This window comes from Carassius auratus, chromosome 1 (genome assembly GCF_003368295.1).
Source record: "Carassius auratus strain Wakin chromosome 1, ASM336829v1, whole genome shotgun sequence".
Taxonomy (NCBI): Eukaryota; Metazoa; Chordata; class Actinopteri; order Cypriniformes; family Cyprinidae; genus Carassius; species Carassius auratus.
Window position 1 is genome coordinate 32,143,379 of NC_039243.1, and position 16,870 is coordinate 32,160,248.

At 35.6% G+C, this 16,870-nt stretch overlaps 1 protein-coding gene across 3 annotated transcripts; it reads right to left on the minus strand.

The window, feature by feature from the left end:
* Positions 1 to 98: 98 nt before the first annotated feature.
* Positions 99 to 13,876, minus strand: LOC113107846 (SH3 domain-containing protein 19-like). 3 transcript variants are annotated; one of them, XM_026270641.1, is made up of 17 exons: positions 13,620 to 13,876; positions 12,843 to 12,882; positions 9,870 to 10,028; positions 8,287 to 9,003; positions 8,081 to 8,194; positions 6,698 to 6,783; positions 6,143 to 6,183; positions 5,750 to 5,990; positions 5,591 to 5,659; positions 5,359 to 5,502; positions 5,171 to 5,246; positions 4,405 to 4,535; positions 3,378 to 3,448; positions 3,047 to 3,273; positions 2,651 to 2,697; positions 1,648 to 1,834; positions 99 to 1,518 (listed from the first exon to the last, which is right to left on the minus strand). In XM_026270641.1, exons 4-17 carry the CDS (start codon positions 8,816 to 8,818, stop codon positions 1,502 to 1,504), a joined length of 1,983 nt encoding a protein of 660 aa, XP_026126426.1. In that variant the 5' UTR covers positions 8,819 to 9,003; positions 9,870 to 10,028; positions 12,843 to 12,882; positions 13,620 to 13,876; the 3' UTR covers positions 99 to 1,501. The 3 variants fall into 3 exon arrangements, with proteins under 3 accessions (XP_026126426.1, XP_026126417.1, XP_026126431.1); XM_026270632.1 differs by having other exon boundaries at positions 8,287 to 9,090; XM_026270646.1 differs by having other exon boundaries at positions 3,378 to 3,442; positions 8,287 to 9,090; positions 13,620 to 13,862.
* Between the last annotated feature and the right edge of the window lie 2,994 nt (positions 13,877 to 16,870).

The window sequence follows — 16,870 nt, forward strand, 5'->3', positions numbered from 1 at the left end:
TGTTTTGACGCTCGTGTTGGAACTGAATGTTTCCAACATGGAATTTGATTTTAGTAACTTCCAGGTCTGGATGAATATAGGAATAACACAAGTGTGAATTTTTTTTTTTTTTTAAATATGTATTTAACCTCTTCACTGTCACTCATGTTTTTGAACATTGACTTTGTAATCTAAACTTATATTTTCATAATTCATGAACTAAAATACTTAGTAACATGATATTTATGTACCCTTTACATGGTAATTCAATGGCTAATTTTAAAATGAGTTTTACAGGATACATTATTATTTTTTTTTAACTGTTATGATGTAGATTTTTGAGGGTGCACTCTTGTCAAAAATTAATCGATTACTTTTCTTACATAATTTTTAACAAAATACATTAGTAAAATATATTTGGGAGTCTCCAGCGATATATAGTTTGTCAAGATTAGATTACATTGTAATATAGTGAAGTAAATGTAGGCGTCCTACAGAGGGGGCGGGTAACGTTTAACAGGTAAAAAGAAAAAGGGAGAAGAGTAGGCAGCCAGCAACTTCCAATATTTTAGGAGCCTATTTCCATTATGCAAAAGTATGTTTTTGTCGTAAATTTGACCCAGGAGCACAAAACCAGTCATTTTTTTGAATCCGCTTTCATTTGGTGCATGGTTTATTAGGATCTGACCGTTTTTGGCCAATATACAATCATTTGCAAATCTGGAATCTGAGGGTGCACAAAAAAAATCTAAATATTGAGAAAATTGTCTTTAAACTAGTCCAGAGGAAGTTCTTAGCAATGCATATTACTGTTCAAGAATTACGTTTTGATATTTATGGTAGGAAACTTACAAAATATCTTCATTGGACAAGATATTTACCTAATATAATGATTTTTTTTTTTTTTTTTAAGAAAATATTATTTTGTCCCATACAATGTATTTTTGGCTATTTTTACAAATATATCCCAGAGACTTGTGACTGGTTTTATGGTGTCTGTTCACAAATGAGTCTTTTTTTGGCCTCGATTAATTGAAAACGCTTGATAAATGTCAAACCACAATTATATCAACCTAATGTGTCCGAGGTTAATAAATGCAGGTTTTGTAAGCGTTTCCCCTTTAAGGGCAGTTTGTACTCAAACTGGGCTGGAACCACATCCCCCCCCCCCCCCCCCAACCCAATATTACACCCCTAAAATATGTCCCCTTGGTACAATATGGCATTGGACGTTTAATATAACAATAAATACTGGCAGCTTTTTACAGGGACATTATCCATTATTTTTTATTCATTAACCCTTAAACACAATGCACTAAAGTGCAAAATGTGGCATATTTTTTACAGATTTCCTTAGAGTGTAAACACATATGAGACACAAAAAAGAAGTAACTCCCATAGCAGTTCATGAATAGATTTTTAGCAGACCGTGGATTTGGAATATTAACAATAAATATATATTAGACAAAACAAAGCGGATATGAAAACGAGAGAAGAAAAACACTGCTTCTGAGGTTGCCTCTTACCAATTTCTCCCTCCTGCACAGAGAACAAAAAGAGAAATATTAAAAAGCGTATTATTATTTAAACAGCATGCAAAGTTCTGAAAAGTGTATTTCCTGCTCCTGTCCACTAGAGGGCTGTCCTGCAGTCACTCTATAAGCCCACCTGGAACAATCTCAACAAAGGCTTTGGGAAAGAAGCCTTCTCTGCCATTTATCCGTCCGCTCCACCATTCATCATCTATGTGAGCAGTGACCAGGATCCTGTCTCCCTGCTGGAAGGCCAGATCGTCCTCCGTCTCTGCTGTGAAGTCATACAGCGCCACGGCCCACTCTTCACTCTTACATTCAGCCTGTAGACAAACAATAAAAGCTTGGATCTTTTTTACATTTTATACATTTTTTTATACTGTTGCAAAATGTAAAAGGCTCTATATGTTGGATGTATTATGTGCAACTTTATCTAGAGAGACCAGATTTTTTTTATTGCATCACTAAAGTAACTATATTAGCATCCTGCTCTTCATATAAAGTATGTCAAACTTTATCTGCTTTCATACAGATTGCTAAAAGAGAGCATTATATACTGTAATGTGCAGCATTTCTCAACTGCTTGATAGCTTGTATTGTCACAAAATGTAAACTATATTTACTCTAACCTGTAAAATGTTACTATAAGGAAGATATTATATAATACAACAAATAACATCGAGGTTTTCTGTAAAGGTGCTTTAAAACACTTTTTTTTGAAGTGCATTTAAAATTAATCTGTCTTGACTTATTTTTGATTTAATGCATCATATCATGTAGAAATGTAAAGTAAATTGTCAGACGTGTAAGTGTTTGTTTAAAGGGATAGCATACCCAAAAATGAACTTTTTGGTCACCGTTCACAGAAGACCAGAATCTATAGTCTTTTAAATCTTTTGTGTTTCACAGAATAAAGTAATACGGGTTTAAAATGCCAGAAGTAATTACAACTGTGCTTTTAAAGTTGCAATGAAACAAATAGAGACAGATCTTTTCTTCCATACTGTGATGTACATTAAAGTGTAATGAATACTTCAAAAAGTGCATTGCAGAGCATTGCACTCTTAAGTGTTAAGCTTTATGCGCTTTTCATTACAGGAAAGATTCAATGTAACAGATGGGGAGATGGAGATGGATACCTTACTGGCTTTGTAAGACATTCGAGAATTAGATGAACCGGCCATTCCTAAGAAATGAAACACAACCCAGTTAATCTAAAAGGTAATATGTAAGCAAACAGATGCAAGGATTTGAATATGACAGAATTCTCCAGATCTGCTGCTGGACCTTTTTAAGAGAGAGTACCAAAGGAAGCTACTTATTAAAATAATTGCACTTTTTTTTCTAAGCATTGCATTTTTTGCAAATAATTTTTACTTTTTTTGTTATGACCTTTATATATTCAAATTCTGACCTTAAAAAAAAATATATATATATATATATATATGTAATGGAAAAAATTCATAAGGTCAAAAATTTTTTTTACTTTAAATAAAATGTGAATAATTCATAGATGGATTGTTTTGAGCTCTTACCAGGCAGTGCAATCTTATTCGGAGCAGATTTCTGCACCGGGGCTGGAGGGAGATCCTCAAGCACTTCCACAAAGTTAAGAGGGAAAATACCAACTTGGCCGTTCAGTTCCCCACAAGCCCACTCGTCTCCCACATACTCTTTAAGCCGAATCACATCACCTTCAGAGAACGAGAGCTCATCGCTCTGCTCTCCCTCAAAGTCAAACCTCCCGACACACCTTGGGCCTCTGAAGAAAACACAGGCATTTCAAAAATGAGTCTAACATTGCAGTCGATCAGATATTAATTTGTGTTTGAGCTTTCACAATCGAATCCGTTGAGGGTGACGTACCTGACAGGCTCAGGAGATGGTTTGGTTTGCCATTCATTGCTGGATGCTGGTGTGGATGTACCAGGCTTGTTATGAAAAAAAAAACAAAGAAAGAAAGTGGTAGTTATTTATCAGTTTCATCAGCACTGAACATACATGCTTAACCTTCTGAGCCAAGATTTTTGCAACCCTGTTACCATAATTTGAGACTTTATTAGAAATAATAAAATAATGCAATTTTGGCGTTTTTCTGCTTTTAAACATAATTTTTAAAGCAATTTAACAATGTATAATGTGAGCAAATTGCATCAGAATGAGTAACAGGTTTAGCCTAAATAGCACATCACTGAGTAAGAAGTAGAAAGTTACAGTTTGGTTTGTTTTTTAGTTTTACTACTTCCATTAAAAAGGGTTGCATGCGAATGTGGGATACAAAAAAACATAACAGGACCACTTTAACAGCTGAACAGATTATTGCATAACAGTTATAGGATTGTTTGTTGAGAAGATCAATGAAGTGACAGGCAATAATCACAATACCAATATTTTATTATATACTGTACATGTGAAAACTGCATGAAAGCTGAATAAATAAGCTTTCCATTGATGTCTGGTTTGTTATAATAAGTCAATATTTGTCTGAGATGCAACTATTTGGATTCTGAGGGAGAGAAAATCATCTTTAAAGTTGTTCAAGTGAAGTTCTTAGCAATGCATATTACTAATCAAAAATTACATTTTTATATATTTATATATTTATATATTTATAGGAAAGTAAAAAAAAAAATTATCTTCATGGAACATGATCTTTACTTAATATCCTAATGATTTTTGGCATAATATAAAAATCAACAATTTTGACTCATACAATGTATTTTTGGCTATTGCTTCAAATATACCCCAGAGACTCAAGACTGCCTTTGTGCTCCAGGGTCACATTTATGTAATAGTTCTCACACACACACACACAACTCAAAACAAACTCTTTAAAATGAGTCATGAGACATTGTCTACAGCATCTGTGGAAAATTCCCCATGCAATATTTACCAGAGTCTTCACGTAGTTAATGGGGAAGATCCCAGTGATGTTTCTGCATGTTCCCATGTACCACTCTCTGTCCAGCTGTTCTACATTAGACACCACATCACCGGCATTTAACGCCAGCTCTCCAGGCTTCTCTGAGACACAAACACAGGACAACATATGATCATTACAGGAGCAACTACACAACCGCCTCTGACACCGATTGAAAATAAGATACACAGATTTATATATATACTACTAGTTAACTGAGCCAGTTCATGTAACCACTGTCGGTGTGTTTATGTCCATGCTTAAGTTTATGTTTATTCCACGTCATGTCAAGCCAAGCATTTGTTAAGTGTGAATTAACAAGTTTTGCGTTCATGTTTGTGTTGAATAAAACTGCACTTGGGTCTATCATTACACCGAGGCTCTGGATTACATTTAATAATGTTCAGTTTTGATTTTTTTCGATTCATAAGATCTCAAAATATCGTCAGGAGCCACGGCTATTAATTTTGTGTTCCTTGATATCCCTTTTCCGTGACTCTTAAAGTGACGGTAGCCACTGACTTGCATTTTATGAATCACCAACATCCACGTTTTCAGCTAAAAATCTTCTTTACTGTTCTACTGGAGAAATAAAGTCACCTACATCTTAGATGGCCTGAGGATGAGTCAATTAACAGCACATTTTCACTTTTGTGAGACCTATCCCTTTAAATGATGCTTGCCTTGGAAAACAGACCTTTGCTTTCTTACACAGAACCCAATGTCTATCTGTATTCACCTGGAGTGAAGTCATACAGGGCTTGCACTCGCAGAGATCCAGTGTTTTCCACCATGCCACTAAAAGAACGGTTTTTCTGTAGAAACACATTGAGAGCAATGTTAGAATGTCGACATCCCAAGATAATACTTACTGTACTTTCTACTAAAACAACTTTTCAACACTGAGTCGATAATAATGTCGAATACCTGAGGTGCTGAATTGCTGGGGACATTTGTTAAGGGGGTGATAATCTTCATGTGTGTTTTCTGCACTCTCCCTTTAGCGTTCCCCACTTGGCATTCAAAAGTTTTGCGGTCTAATTCCTCAAGCAAGACGAGGACTTCATTTTTCTGTTGGAAATTAATGATGGAAATGCATTAAATTTCCAATGCATGAACCATTTGTATCGCATTATGGGACTACTGTGAATGTATTGACCTGAAAGGAGAGCTCTCCAGTGTTAGTGCCATTGTAGTCAAACTCAGCAACGCCGTGAGGGATCTCAAGCTGTGTGAGCCAAAAGAAGAGTGTAGTAGAGTTGCATTAATTTGTTCAGTCCTTCTGTTATACAATTAAATCGTTAAAATGATATCTCACGGTGTATCTGTTGTAAAGACGATGTCCAGGGTTGGGTCTCGGCGGTAAGGCAGGTCCTTTTTTCGAAGCTCTGTGGTTTTGTTGCTGCCATTGAGGTTGCTGTTGTTTTGAAGGCACTGTTTGTGAAAACCCTGAATCTGAGGGCCGACGTACGGAGCCGTTTTTCCGTGGAGGAGGAGGTCGTCCCGGGCCGGGTTTAGCTGGTGGCGGTCGAGCAGGGAGAACCTTTCCTCCACTCGGTCTGAAATATTATAAATTATTAATTATTATGCAAAATCAGTGTCACACATCCCTGGCTCATGCTTTCAAAACCAACCAGCCTTGAAAAGAGAATGCATGTTTAGTAAGTCGAATAAGAGAAACTGATGCGTAATAAATACATGATTCATTTACCGTGGTGGAAGAGACAAATCAGATGAGATCCTGAAGGAGTCCTGGGGGGGGGGGGACATTTGAGGGAAGATTTCATCATTTGTGCACTTACGATGTATACGAATAAATTAAAAAAGATAATATTTGGTTATTATATATTATGCCAGAAATATTTTAACACAATTTCTCAAATGCAGACGTGAAACTTGTTCAGTGTATGTGTGTTATTGTGGGATATATAGCTTCTGTACTAAACAGGGTTGTTATTATTATTCAGTTTGCTAGCTGTAAACATTACTTATAATGCTCTGCCAGACTCTCTTTAATTCCTGTGTGCTTTGACTTGAAGTGGCCATAAAATAAAATAAGTATTTTTCAAGGCTGAGGAAAGAGAGGTAAAGGAAAACAAAGAAAATTCCCTGTTGATCCATTCTGTTCTCGTTGACATTTCTGGAAAAGTGCATTTTTATTTTTCAGACGACACAAATCTCAGCAGATTAAAGAGTCTGGCATCTGATCTTGTGAGCTAAACTGAGATTTTCGGACAGCTGTTTATCTGATTGTGTAAGGACTCACTTTGAGAGAGGGTTTAGCAGGTGTGGGTGGGCCGCCCACAGGCTTCTGCACATATAAAGGTGGATCTTCTGCCATCTCTTCAAAATCTGAAAGGCAGAAACTCATACACTTACCATGCAATAATCATAATCATGCTGTTTACACGATGCAGAACATGCACTACTATTCAAAGTCTGGGATCAGTAAGAGTTTTAGAAAAAGATAATACTAAAGTGATTTTGCTTTATGATCTCTGTGATCTCTCTTGGTTTATTTCTGGGTACAGATTGACAGCAGTAAGAACCACTTTAATCTTGACATGTACTGTAGGGGTGTGTCCATTAGTGGTCACTCTTGAGTAATTGGTTGTGTGTGGATGTTTCAGTTAATAATAAACCAAGAGTGTGCGACTGTGCGTCCATTAACCAGCCCTGTCCAGCACCCCTCAGTTGTTTTAAGTATTAGACTTGGCTGCTTACACTGGCATTACTTTTCTAGTTTTACACTGTAAAAACACTGTACAAGTAGGCGGGCGATCATTGTGCATTTAATACACTGTCTGGTCCAAAAAAGTCACCATTTGGATTTAATTAAGCAAATGCTGCAGAGTCCAGGAATGGATCATGTTGTATATTTGGCTTGATTCTTTCAACACAAGCGGTGTATAGCTTTTTATTTCTAGAACAACCGTGACCTGAACACCATTGAAAGTGCTGAAGTCGACTTTACACTGCCTGTCCAAAAAAGTTATACACTCTAATATCACAAAAACGATTTTGTGAAATTGAGATGTGTACAACATCTGAAAGCTGAATAAATATGCTTTCCAGTTGATATATGTTTTATTAGGATCCGACAATATTTGGTCGAGATACAACTATTAGAAAATCTGGAATCTGAGGGTGCAAAAAAATTAAATCCCCTTTAAAGTTGACCAAATTAATTAATTAAATTAAATAACTCAAAAATTGATTTTTGATATATTTAAGGTAGGAAATTAAAAATGGAACATGATCTTTACTTAATATCCTAACGATTTTTGGCATAAAAGAAAAACCTATAATTTTGACCCATACAGTGTTTTTTTGGCTGTTGCTTCAAATATCTCCCAGAGACGCCAGACTGCTTGTGTACTCCAGGGACACATATATTTAATTCGACTGCCTTTAGCTTTGAGTATATTGTGCATTCACTGTGGCATTGTTTCAACAATCTCATGCATCATCAAAGCATTTATTTCCAGCAAGAGTTGCATTGAATTATTTGCTGCGGTCTTGTATAGACAATGAGTCAAAGCGTTCTGTAAAATCGCCTCCAGCACATCCTAAAGACTTCCAGCTGAGTTAAGCTCAGGACTCAGGACTATTTTGGCCAGCTTCCTCAGATGATTGGTAATATACTCACTTTTGTCAGTCTTGCTGGGGACCCTGATGACTGTGGGTCTCTTGATCATTCCCAGATTGTTTGACCCCATGTAGTTGAATCCTCTTTGGCGCTCAGGTTTAGCGGGAGAGTGGTCTGAGAGGGGAAACACATTCATATACATTAATAAACAATACCTGTTCAATATATATTTTTAAATTGCAGTACGGAAAAATATTTGCACTTACTTGTGGGAGCATCCACATAGTCATTGCTAAGCATGTTCTCTGCGGATGCAATGGTAGACAGAAGTGCGGTGGAGTTGTGATTGTTGGGGTTCAGCAGGTCTTTGCTAGGTTTGAGAGGTAGATGAGGTCCTTTCGATACTGTTTCCTCATCCTGGGATGGTATATTCCTTACTCTGAGCAGTGAAGGTCGTGATGGAGGGATGAGGGCCGCCCTGAAGGGAGACTGAGAGTCGGAGTCATCTCTTGAGTATAACGATGGTTTTTTGATAAGTTGAGGTTTTGGCGCTGGCATAGGAGGCGTGTCGACCTCTTCGTATAAGTGACTGTCAAACTCTGAAACCTGCTCTTCTTTGGGCTTTTTGAACGAGGGTCGGAGGGCAACAGAAGGTTTTGGTGCCAGTGGAGGTGGTTTGGTGAAAACCTTGCGAGGACGGGGGAAAGGCACAGACGTTTCATCGTTCTCTGTGTTTGATTGGCTTTCAAAGGCTTGTATTTTTGACCGGATGTTGCGGTCGTTGTGAAGGGAGGTCATGTTCTCACTCTGGTTCTCTTTAGATTGGTTCGTCTGTTACTCAGTTCACTTTGAGTTTCTGAGCTGAAGACATCTAAGAGTTTCTACAGATTCTCGCCTGAATGAGCATCAGAAGTCTCCACAGGCTCCACAAGTTGCAAGGCAATGATGGCCGAGGTGTTGTTGTTTTTTGGAACTGTAAAAGACTAAACAGGAAAGTTTTTTGTTCAAACTGCCAGCAAAAATCAGATTTTTGGCATATCCAGATATTATCCAGATGGATTTTTGAAAGTCTGAACAGCAAAAAACAAACAAAAAAACTATTTCATTACATATGGAGGTGATTTAAAAATGCAATTTCAATTTGATTTTTACAGATGTGTCTCAATCCGGATGCTCTGACTGTTCAAATCGGATATTAAATTGTCTTTTGCATCACTCTTAACGTGACACTAGGGTAAATTTCCATGAGAAGTTAATCAGGGGGGAATTTTGGATTGCAATAATTCTGGAATCGTAAAAGCATCTTAAAATGTAACTGAAATGGTGTTAGTTATCATACATTTAGCTTGATTTAATGGCTAGCTAGTTGCTGTTTAAACGCATTTTGATTAGATTTTTTAACACCATAGATCAAAAATATTAATTTATCCTAATAATATCATCAAAACTTCGTTGACTGCACAAATGCCGTAGTGTGACATTAAAAGACCTGCAGATTCTAGAAATAATCCATGCATGTGATTAAGGACAGACATTCAACTGAATTTGCATTAAATTACTATGCTGCAAGTTTTTTTTAACTAGATTTAAATGTAAATGTCCTGTTATAGGCTAAGTTTATTCCCTTACATTCCCATGGAAAGTTTTCAAATTGAAGTGAAAATTCTTGGAATTTGCAAACCTACACACAACGATAACGTCAAAACTGATGACGGAAATTCCAGAAGCATTCATAACAGTATTCAAACAAAGCTGTGACTACATCCGATTTGCCTGCAGCCTGATAAGTGAAGCATAAGTGAAATAATTTCTGGTTTGCGCAATCAAACCCTTCTCAGTATGCACTAACCTCCGCCGGGATGTTGGTTGGAATCTGGATGTGTCACATTCTCCTCTAGTGAGTCAATCTGTGTGACAAAGGTTGTTGAATGGAGATGGAGATGTTGTGGAGATGGTAAACCTGCTCCTTGGTCTTCTCCTTGATCACCTGCTCTTAGGATGGTGGGAGCTGAAGCACGAGAAAAGGGAATTACTCGAAACTAAGCATCAAACCAAGCAAACACATCACAAGTGTGCAGGACATATACAGTCCTAGAGAACAGAACATGGGAAGAACAAATTACAGGCAACATATCAGTATCTATTTGTGACCGTGCAGCACAAAAAGAGTCATTAGAGTAAATTTTTCGAAATTGAGACTTATATGTCATCTGAAAGCTGAATAAATACGTTTTCCATTGATGTGTAGTTTGTTGTGATAGGACAATATTTGGGCGAGATACATTTATTTGAAAATCTGGAATCTGAGGATGCAAAAACAAAAACAAAAAAAATTCTAAATACTGAGAACATCATCTTTAAATTTGTCCAAATGAAGTTCTTAGCAATGCATATTACTAATTGAAAATTAATTGTATTTATGGTAAGAAATTTACAAAATATCTTCATGAAACATGATCTTAACTTAATATCCTAATGATTTTTGGCATAAAATAAAAATGTATAATTTTGACCCATGCAATGTATTGTTGTCTATTGCTACAAATATACCCCAGAGACTGAAGACTGCTTTTTGTGCTACAGGGTCACATATGGTTTTATTGATTAATATTGGATTTTACTGATCAGTATTGGATATTATCATACTGTACAGTGGACAGTGGTTTATTTATATTAGTACTCCACGTGTTGTTCTTAATATAGCACAGCTATAAAAACAGGTTTGTGGTTTTGTATTAAAATAAAACACATGAGGATGTTCAGTCTGTTATCAATGTTGGTATCATTCAGCGACTTTATAGTATGTCAAAGGAAATTAAGAATAAGTAGTATTTTTCAGGCACAAAAGAAAAGTCAATTGATACATTTCTGCCTCATATTTGAATGGATTATATTGCATTATATTGTCTACGCTGACAGCTGTATCCAACACAAACATGTATGATACTAATTAATATCTTAGACTGATCTAGTTTGTTCAATCAATGTTGTTATCCACGAAGTCTGGCTTTTGGCAAATCCTGATCGGTCCCATCACTTCCTATTAACGATTCACAGACTCTATTTGTTAAAATGTTTCAGTAAAATAATTATATTCCAAATAAATGCTGTGCTATTCATTAAGGAATACTGGAAAATATGTATAATAGTTTCCACAAAAATATCAAGCAACACTGAAAATAATCAGAATTGAGTCTTGAGCAGCAAGAAGACAGAATGATTTCTGAAGATCATGTGACACTGAAAACTGGAGATATGATGCTTTGATCACAGCAATACATTACATTTTAACAGATATTCACATAGAAAACAACTATTTTTTTAATTGTAATAACATTTCATGATATTACTGTATTTTGACCAAACAATGCAGTTTTGGCAAGCATAAGATACTTCTTTCAAAAAAACATATTTAGCCCAAACTTTTGAACACATTTAATATCCATGTACTATTAAACCTAACATTTTTTATCACCACAATATCTTCAGCAGATAACAGTGACAGTTATTTCTCACACACAAAATGTTAACTTTTATTGCATTATTACTTTATAAAACTTTGCTTTAAATACTCTACATCTCAATTTAATGTAATTTTCTATATTTACAACTAGTTGCTTATTTCAACTAGTACAATATCCTGCTTTGACCAGGTTAAGTGTGTTCAACAGCACAATGCAATGCATCTGACAATAATACTGAGACTACAGTGTCAAAAAGACAGCAAACACAGGACAACTGAGTAATGCACAAAACCAAAGGCATCTATTTCATACCTCAGAGCATCTCTTCCAAAAACGACAGTGTTCATTGGTCATAGCTTTTCAATCTTTCAAGCTGAAGACTTGCATTCACTTCCTCACTATGTGGAGGTTTTCTGCATAGCTGAAGTGATGTGTCATAAGCTCAGAAAGTGATTTAAAACATTGATTTGTTTAATGAGGCACTGTTATAAAATTTCATGAATTTGTCGCCGCTAATTAAAGCAACACTTTTATGCATTGCCTGCATGTTAAAGTACTCTTAATTTGTCCATGTGTGAGTGTTTCCTCATACGGTTTTTGCCCGAAAAAAAAAAGGAAATGATGTCATGATTTGCTCACTTCAAACTTTGTAACATAAATGAAGATTTTCAGAATTTTCTTTTTTCTGCTTTCTGTAAATGTGACATTAAAACTGCCTTGGAAATATAATTCTCAAATGCCTTATAACCTATCGATTGTATCGAATTATTCTTATCCCACTTTCAAACTTACGGTAAATCTTTTTTCATGTTCACTTATTGTTTTACAATTGGGCTGCCAAATCAATTAATTGTGATTAATCGCATCCAAAATAAAAATTGTGTATTTATATATATACATATTTGGATGCGGTTAACCCTTTAACTGCCCCACCAAGAAAAAAGCATTTGAAAATTTTTTTGTTTGCATTTCTTATCTCCTTATGTCATTAGTTACAACACTCAATGTATTTTTTTTCAACACGTCCCATAATTTTTAAAATATCGGCCTCTACCAAATGGTTGATATGTCACTTTATGGCAAAAGTACCGGAATTCATACACATACTATGGAAATCAGAAAATATGAACTATAATGAATGATCAGAAAGTTATATTTCTCAGCAAATAGTACATTCTGACAGCAGAAAGGATTATCTGAAAACATTAGCTTAGCTTTTCTACGTTTACCATAAAGTGACAAATCAACCATTTGGTTGAGCAGGCAGTTAAAGGGTTAATCACGATTAATTTGATTTGAAAGTCCTGATTTACATCTAATATGAAGTACTGTGTGAGGATATTGTGTTTCCATCTTACCTTATATGTAAGTGTTCTGGTTTTTTTCTTTCTGAGCGGTCTGCGAAACACAAAGCATAATAAGCACAATTTTATTTAACTTTCTGTGAATGTTTCATTCAGCATCTAAATCCTCAATCCCAGCTGGCAGCAGTGACGCTGTCTCTTAAACAGTGTGGTGTATTCCTGATCAACCTGTTTTAAAGAGCAGAGCTTAAGGACAGAACCACAAGCTTCAATGACAACATGTAGTTTTTCATGAAATGTGGATCGAACAGCTCTTACAGCAGGTTCCTGGTTTCACAGGATTCAGTTGTGTCTCCCTTTCACTTTTGAACACATTTTCAGCATATTTTAACCTTTAACTAAACTCCAAAGCTTGCAGAACAAGACCAGCATGTTTCAATACACAAAAATAGCATTCTTGATTCTCCCGACAGCAGCATGCATTTACAGAAAATGTTTAACTTTCTCTCTATGACTGTTTTACCAAAGACAGCTTTGTTGTAGTTGTCTACTGACCGATAACTGTCCTCAAACTCACCCGCTGGGTTCAGTTTCTGCTCTCACTGTGTGTGTGTGTGTATGTGTGTGTGTGTGTGTGTGTGTGTGAGAGAGAGAGAGAGAGAGAGAGAGAGAGAGAGAGAGAAAGTGTAATAACCTACCCCACTTATAACAGCATTTGTGATTTGAGTTTATTATGATTTAATCCCTGTATTATTTACATGTATAAAAGGTAAATAATACACTTAGCTGCAATTACACATTAAGAATATTATTGTAAATATATAGTCTTACCTGCATTTCAGAGAGCACAGTAAATGTGTGAGAGGAAGCACCACTCCTGGTAAAAGTGACGTCTCTTTTTTTCATTAGGTGTGTTGACAAAGTCAGGGTGCCATGCAGGAATGTGGTCAATCAGGAAGTATTTCTCTTCTGACATTTGTGAACCAAAACAATAGTTAACCAATAGTCAAATTGGCCCTATCCCTATCGGTACAGATGCAAACCTTACTAATGTGAGCGGGTCATTGTTTTAAAGAACTACATCCTGATATGATCACACTACACCGTCAGCTTCATCACGGTCACTGCTTCAGGAAGACGGTGTGGTTTTGTGCTGATAGCTCACTTAAAAGAGTCCTGAAACTATTACATCATACCCTACGATCCCTGTGGAAATTCTGTTCATTAGAAAAATCAGGCCTGACACACTGACAACTGACCGGTCCTGCTAATTTACACTGCAATAAGCAAAAATAAATAAATAGTCAAAATAAATGACAAACTTATTAAAACTTTTTTTGACTGGTTTTAAAAGTAGCCTTAACCGGTTCTTAAAAAATCCTACTAAACAAGTACAGCGACTGAAATCCTTTATGCATAAATGACAGCTTATGTCTATCTATCTATCTATCTATCTATCTATCTTAGAAATTTTTTCAAAAATCAAGTTGCTCTGAGATGCTGCAAATCATGAACTGCTCGTGTATTAAAGAACACAGTGTCATGCTTCACTCTAAAACTTAGCTTGTCAGACTATGGCGTTTTATAATCTAAACCATGCATTGCTAGAATACAGTAAAAAGTTATTGACTACCTGTCTAGTAACACCGTTTCATATCCTCATCAATGGTGATTTGCACTCGTGTTTAGCGCCCAGCTAGTGTTTATTTTGGACCCACACACACACAACCACTAGATGGCGCCACTATTACACAGTATCCCCACATTTATTATTATTATTTTAAATGTATTTGAAAATTCACCTGTTTTCCATCAGATTTACACAATTTGTGGTCATACTGTTCTGAAATCCACTTAAATATGGAAAAATCATTAATATGGTAATGTATAAATATGAATCCATGGTTTATATTAATCTTTGTACAGAAAAACATTGTGTTTTACATCAGCGGAGAATATTGTGCATCAAATATGGGAGCCAACCTTCGATGTTTTATATACATAGAGACTGACATGGTGGCAGAATAAAACTTAATGCAATTTGATCACAGGGGGCACGAGGAGATGCATGTTAATACTGTAAACAGGGCTTTTAAGAAAAAATAAAAAGTGAAAGAAAAACAGAGTTTTAGGAGGAAAAAAAAGGGTTCATTCTGAAATTTCTAAAACACTTTGAGACATCAAAGTGATTCCCATTCTTAACTGGAAACATGTGAGACATGGATTTTGAGGATAAAGATCTGGTTTGGCATATATGACATACAGCACCTTTAATTAATCAAACAAGTTAATTTAAAGATTAGTTTGTCAGAAATATTGTACATAAAAAAAAGTATATATATATATATATATATATATATATATATATATATATAAATAAAACAAGGCTTTCCTGGCAGGTCAGCAGATTATTATTTTATACTGGAACTGGTCTGTTTTTTTCATGATTTTAGGAGACTTTTTTTAAGCATAGTGAAGAGATTCAGAGAAAGGCTTCATACACTATGTATGTATAGAGTTTTTGCTTATACTTGTTGTTAAACTGCTTCTTTATTAATAGCAAATTTTGATGTTTTTCAGAGGTCTGCTGCCCTCTGGTGTTTGTTTCCAAACATTCAGCCTGAATATTAAAAAATATATATTTCAGAAAAACATAAAATAATCAGAAATGTTGAAATTACAATTACAAAAACATATTTCTGAATTTCTGTTCCTTGCTGTGAACGATTCTTCCATTTAAATGCTGCTGTTTGAGTCACATTAAGTGTCACACATCAGTCTCATTTAACAGCAATAAACGAACACGGTAAGTTCAGTAAGGCAAATGTTTTTCCACAACCTGAATGTTACATATAAATACATGAGAAACGTGTATTAATGTGTGTTAAAGTGTTCCTCTGCATGTCTGTGTTTGAGCCTAAATGGAAAGAAGACTCAATCAAATGAAAGGAAAGAAAACACAAAAAATGCACAACTAAATAAAAATGAATAGCTATTTAACATGAAAATAATAGACGGAAGGACTCTGTTTTTGTAACATAATACGATTTTCAAAAGAAAAAAAGATACTTAAGAACACTTAATAAGAAGAAATGTAGCAATTTTTTTTTATAGATGTAGATAATAATTGATAGATAAAATAATAAATATAGATAATAATTACTGTAATGTTATTAGTAGGCTAAATGATTCTAAAAATAATCTATATTGAAATCTGAGTGAGCAAGCGCACAAGCGGCAGCCAATCACGGCTCGGGTGTAGAAAGTTAGGGGCGTGGCTTGGGAGCTCACCTTTCTAACCCCTCGCTCAGGTGACCGAGAGAGCAAAGTGGCGTCGGAGATCCCCGGATCTACAAAGTATGATCTGTACTGAGCTGTCTTTATGAAATCAATAACGAGAAGGGATTATGATCGGGTTAACACCAGCGGAATATGACACAGGAGAAGTTTGTCAGGTGTGGAAGATCAAAACCTCTGGACACTGAAGGCGAAGTATGTGTCATTTCACACTACTGTCCATGTTGTTGCTGTTTTATTTCTATATGTTTTATGATTTCTTTTCCTTACAGTATATAGCTAACGGATGATTATGTTTTGCTGATAGTTCCATTGTTTCTCTGCCAGCTCCGACAGAAACAGGTTGTTCTAGATTGTGTGAACTCGAGATGGAGCCATGACTACTTCAACAAAATCTAGTTATTTGTTTAACTAACTACAGAGTTAATAAACTACCTAGTTACACTCCTAAATCTATTCTGATAATCTCGTGTAGTGCTGAAATGACTTCTTTGGCTTCTTTGTTGACATGACTTGGAAAATGCAGCAGAGATTTTTGTTGTTGTTGTTGTTGTTTGAATTCGTTTATTATTCACCAACAGTAATAGGAATCCTCTGACTGTTTAGTAGAATTAGGGTTGTTAGTGCACATGAGAAACTCCAAGTGTGTGTGTGTGTGTGTGTGTGTGTGTGTGTGGCAATGTTTTTCTTCGCAACAGGTGAAACAAGTCGCACACCTTTGTTTCTGGATACACCTGTGATGTTTTGTGACTTTATAGTGGTCTGTTTTTACCAAGCACAAACAA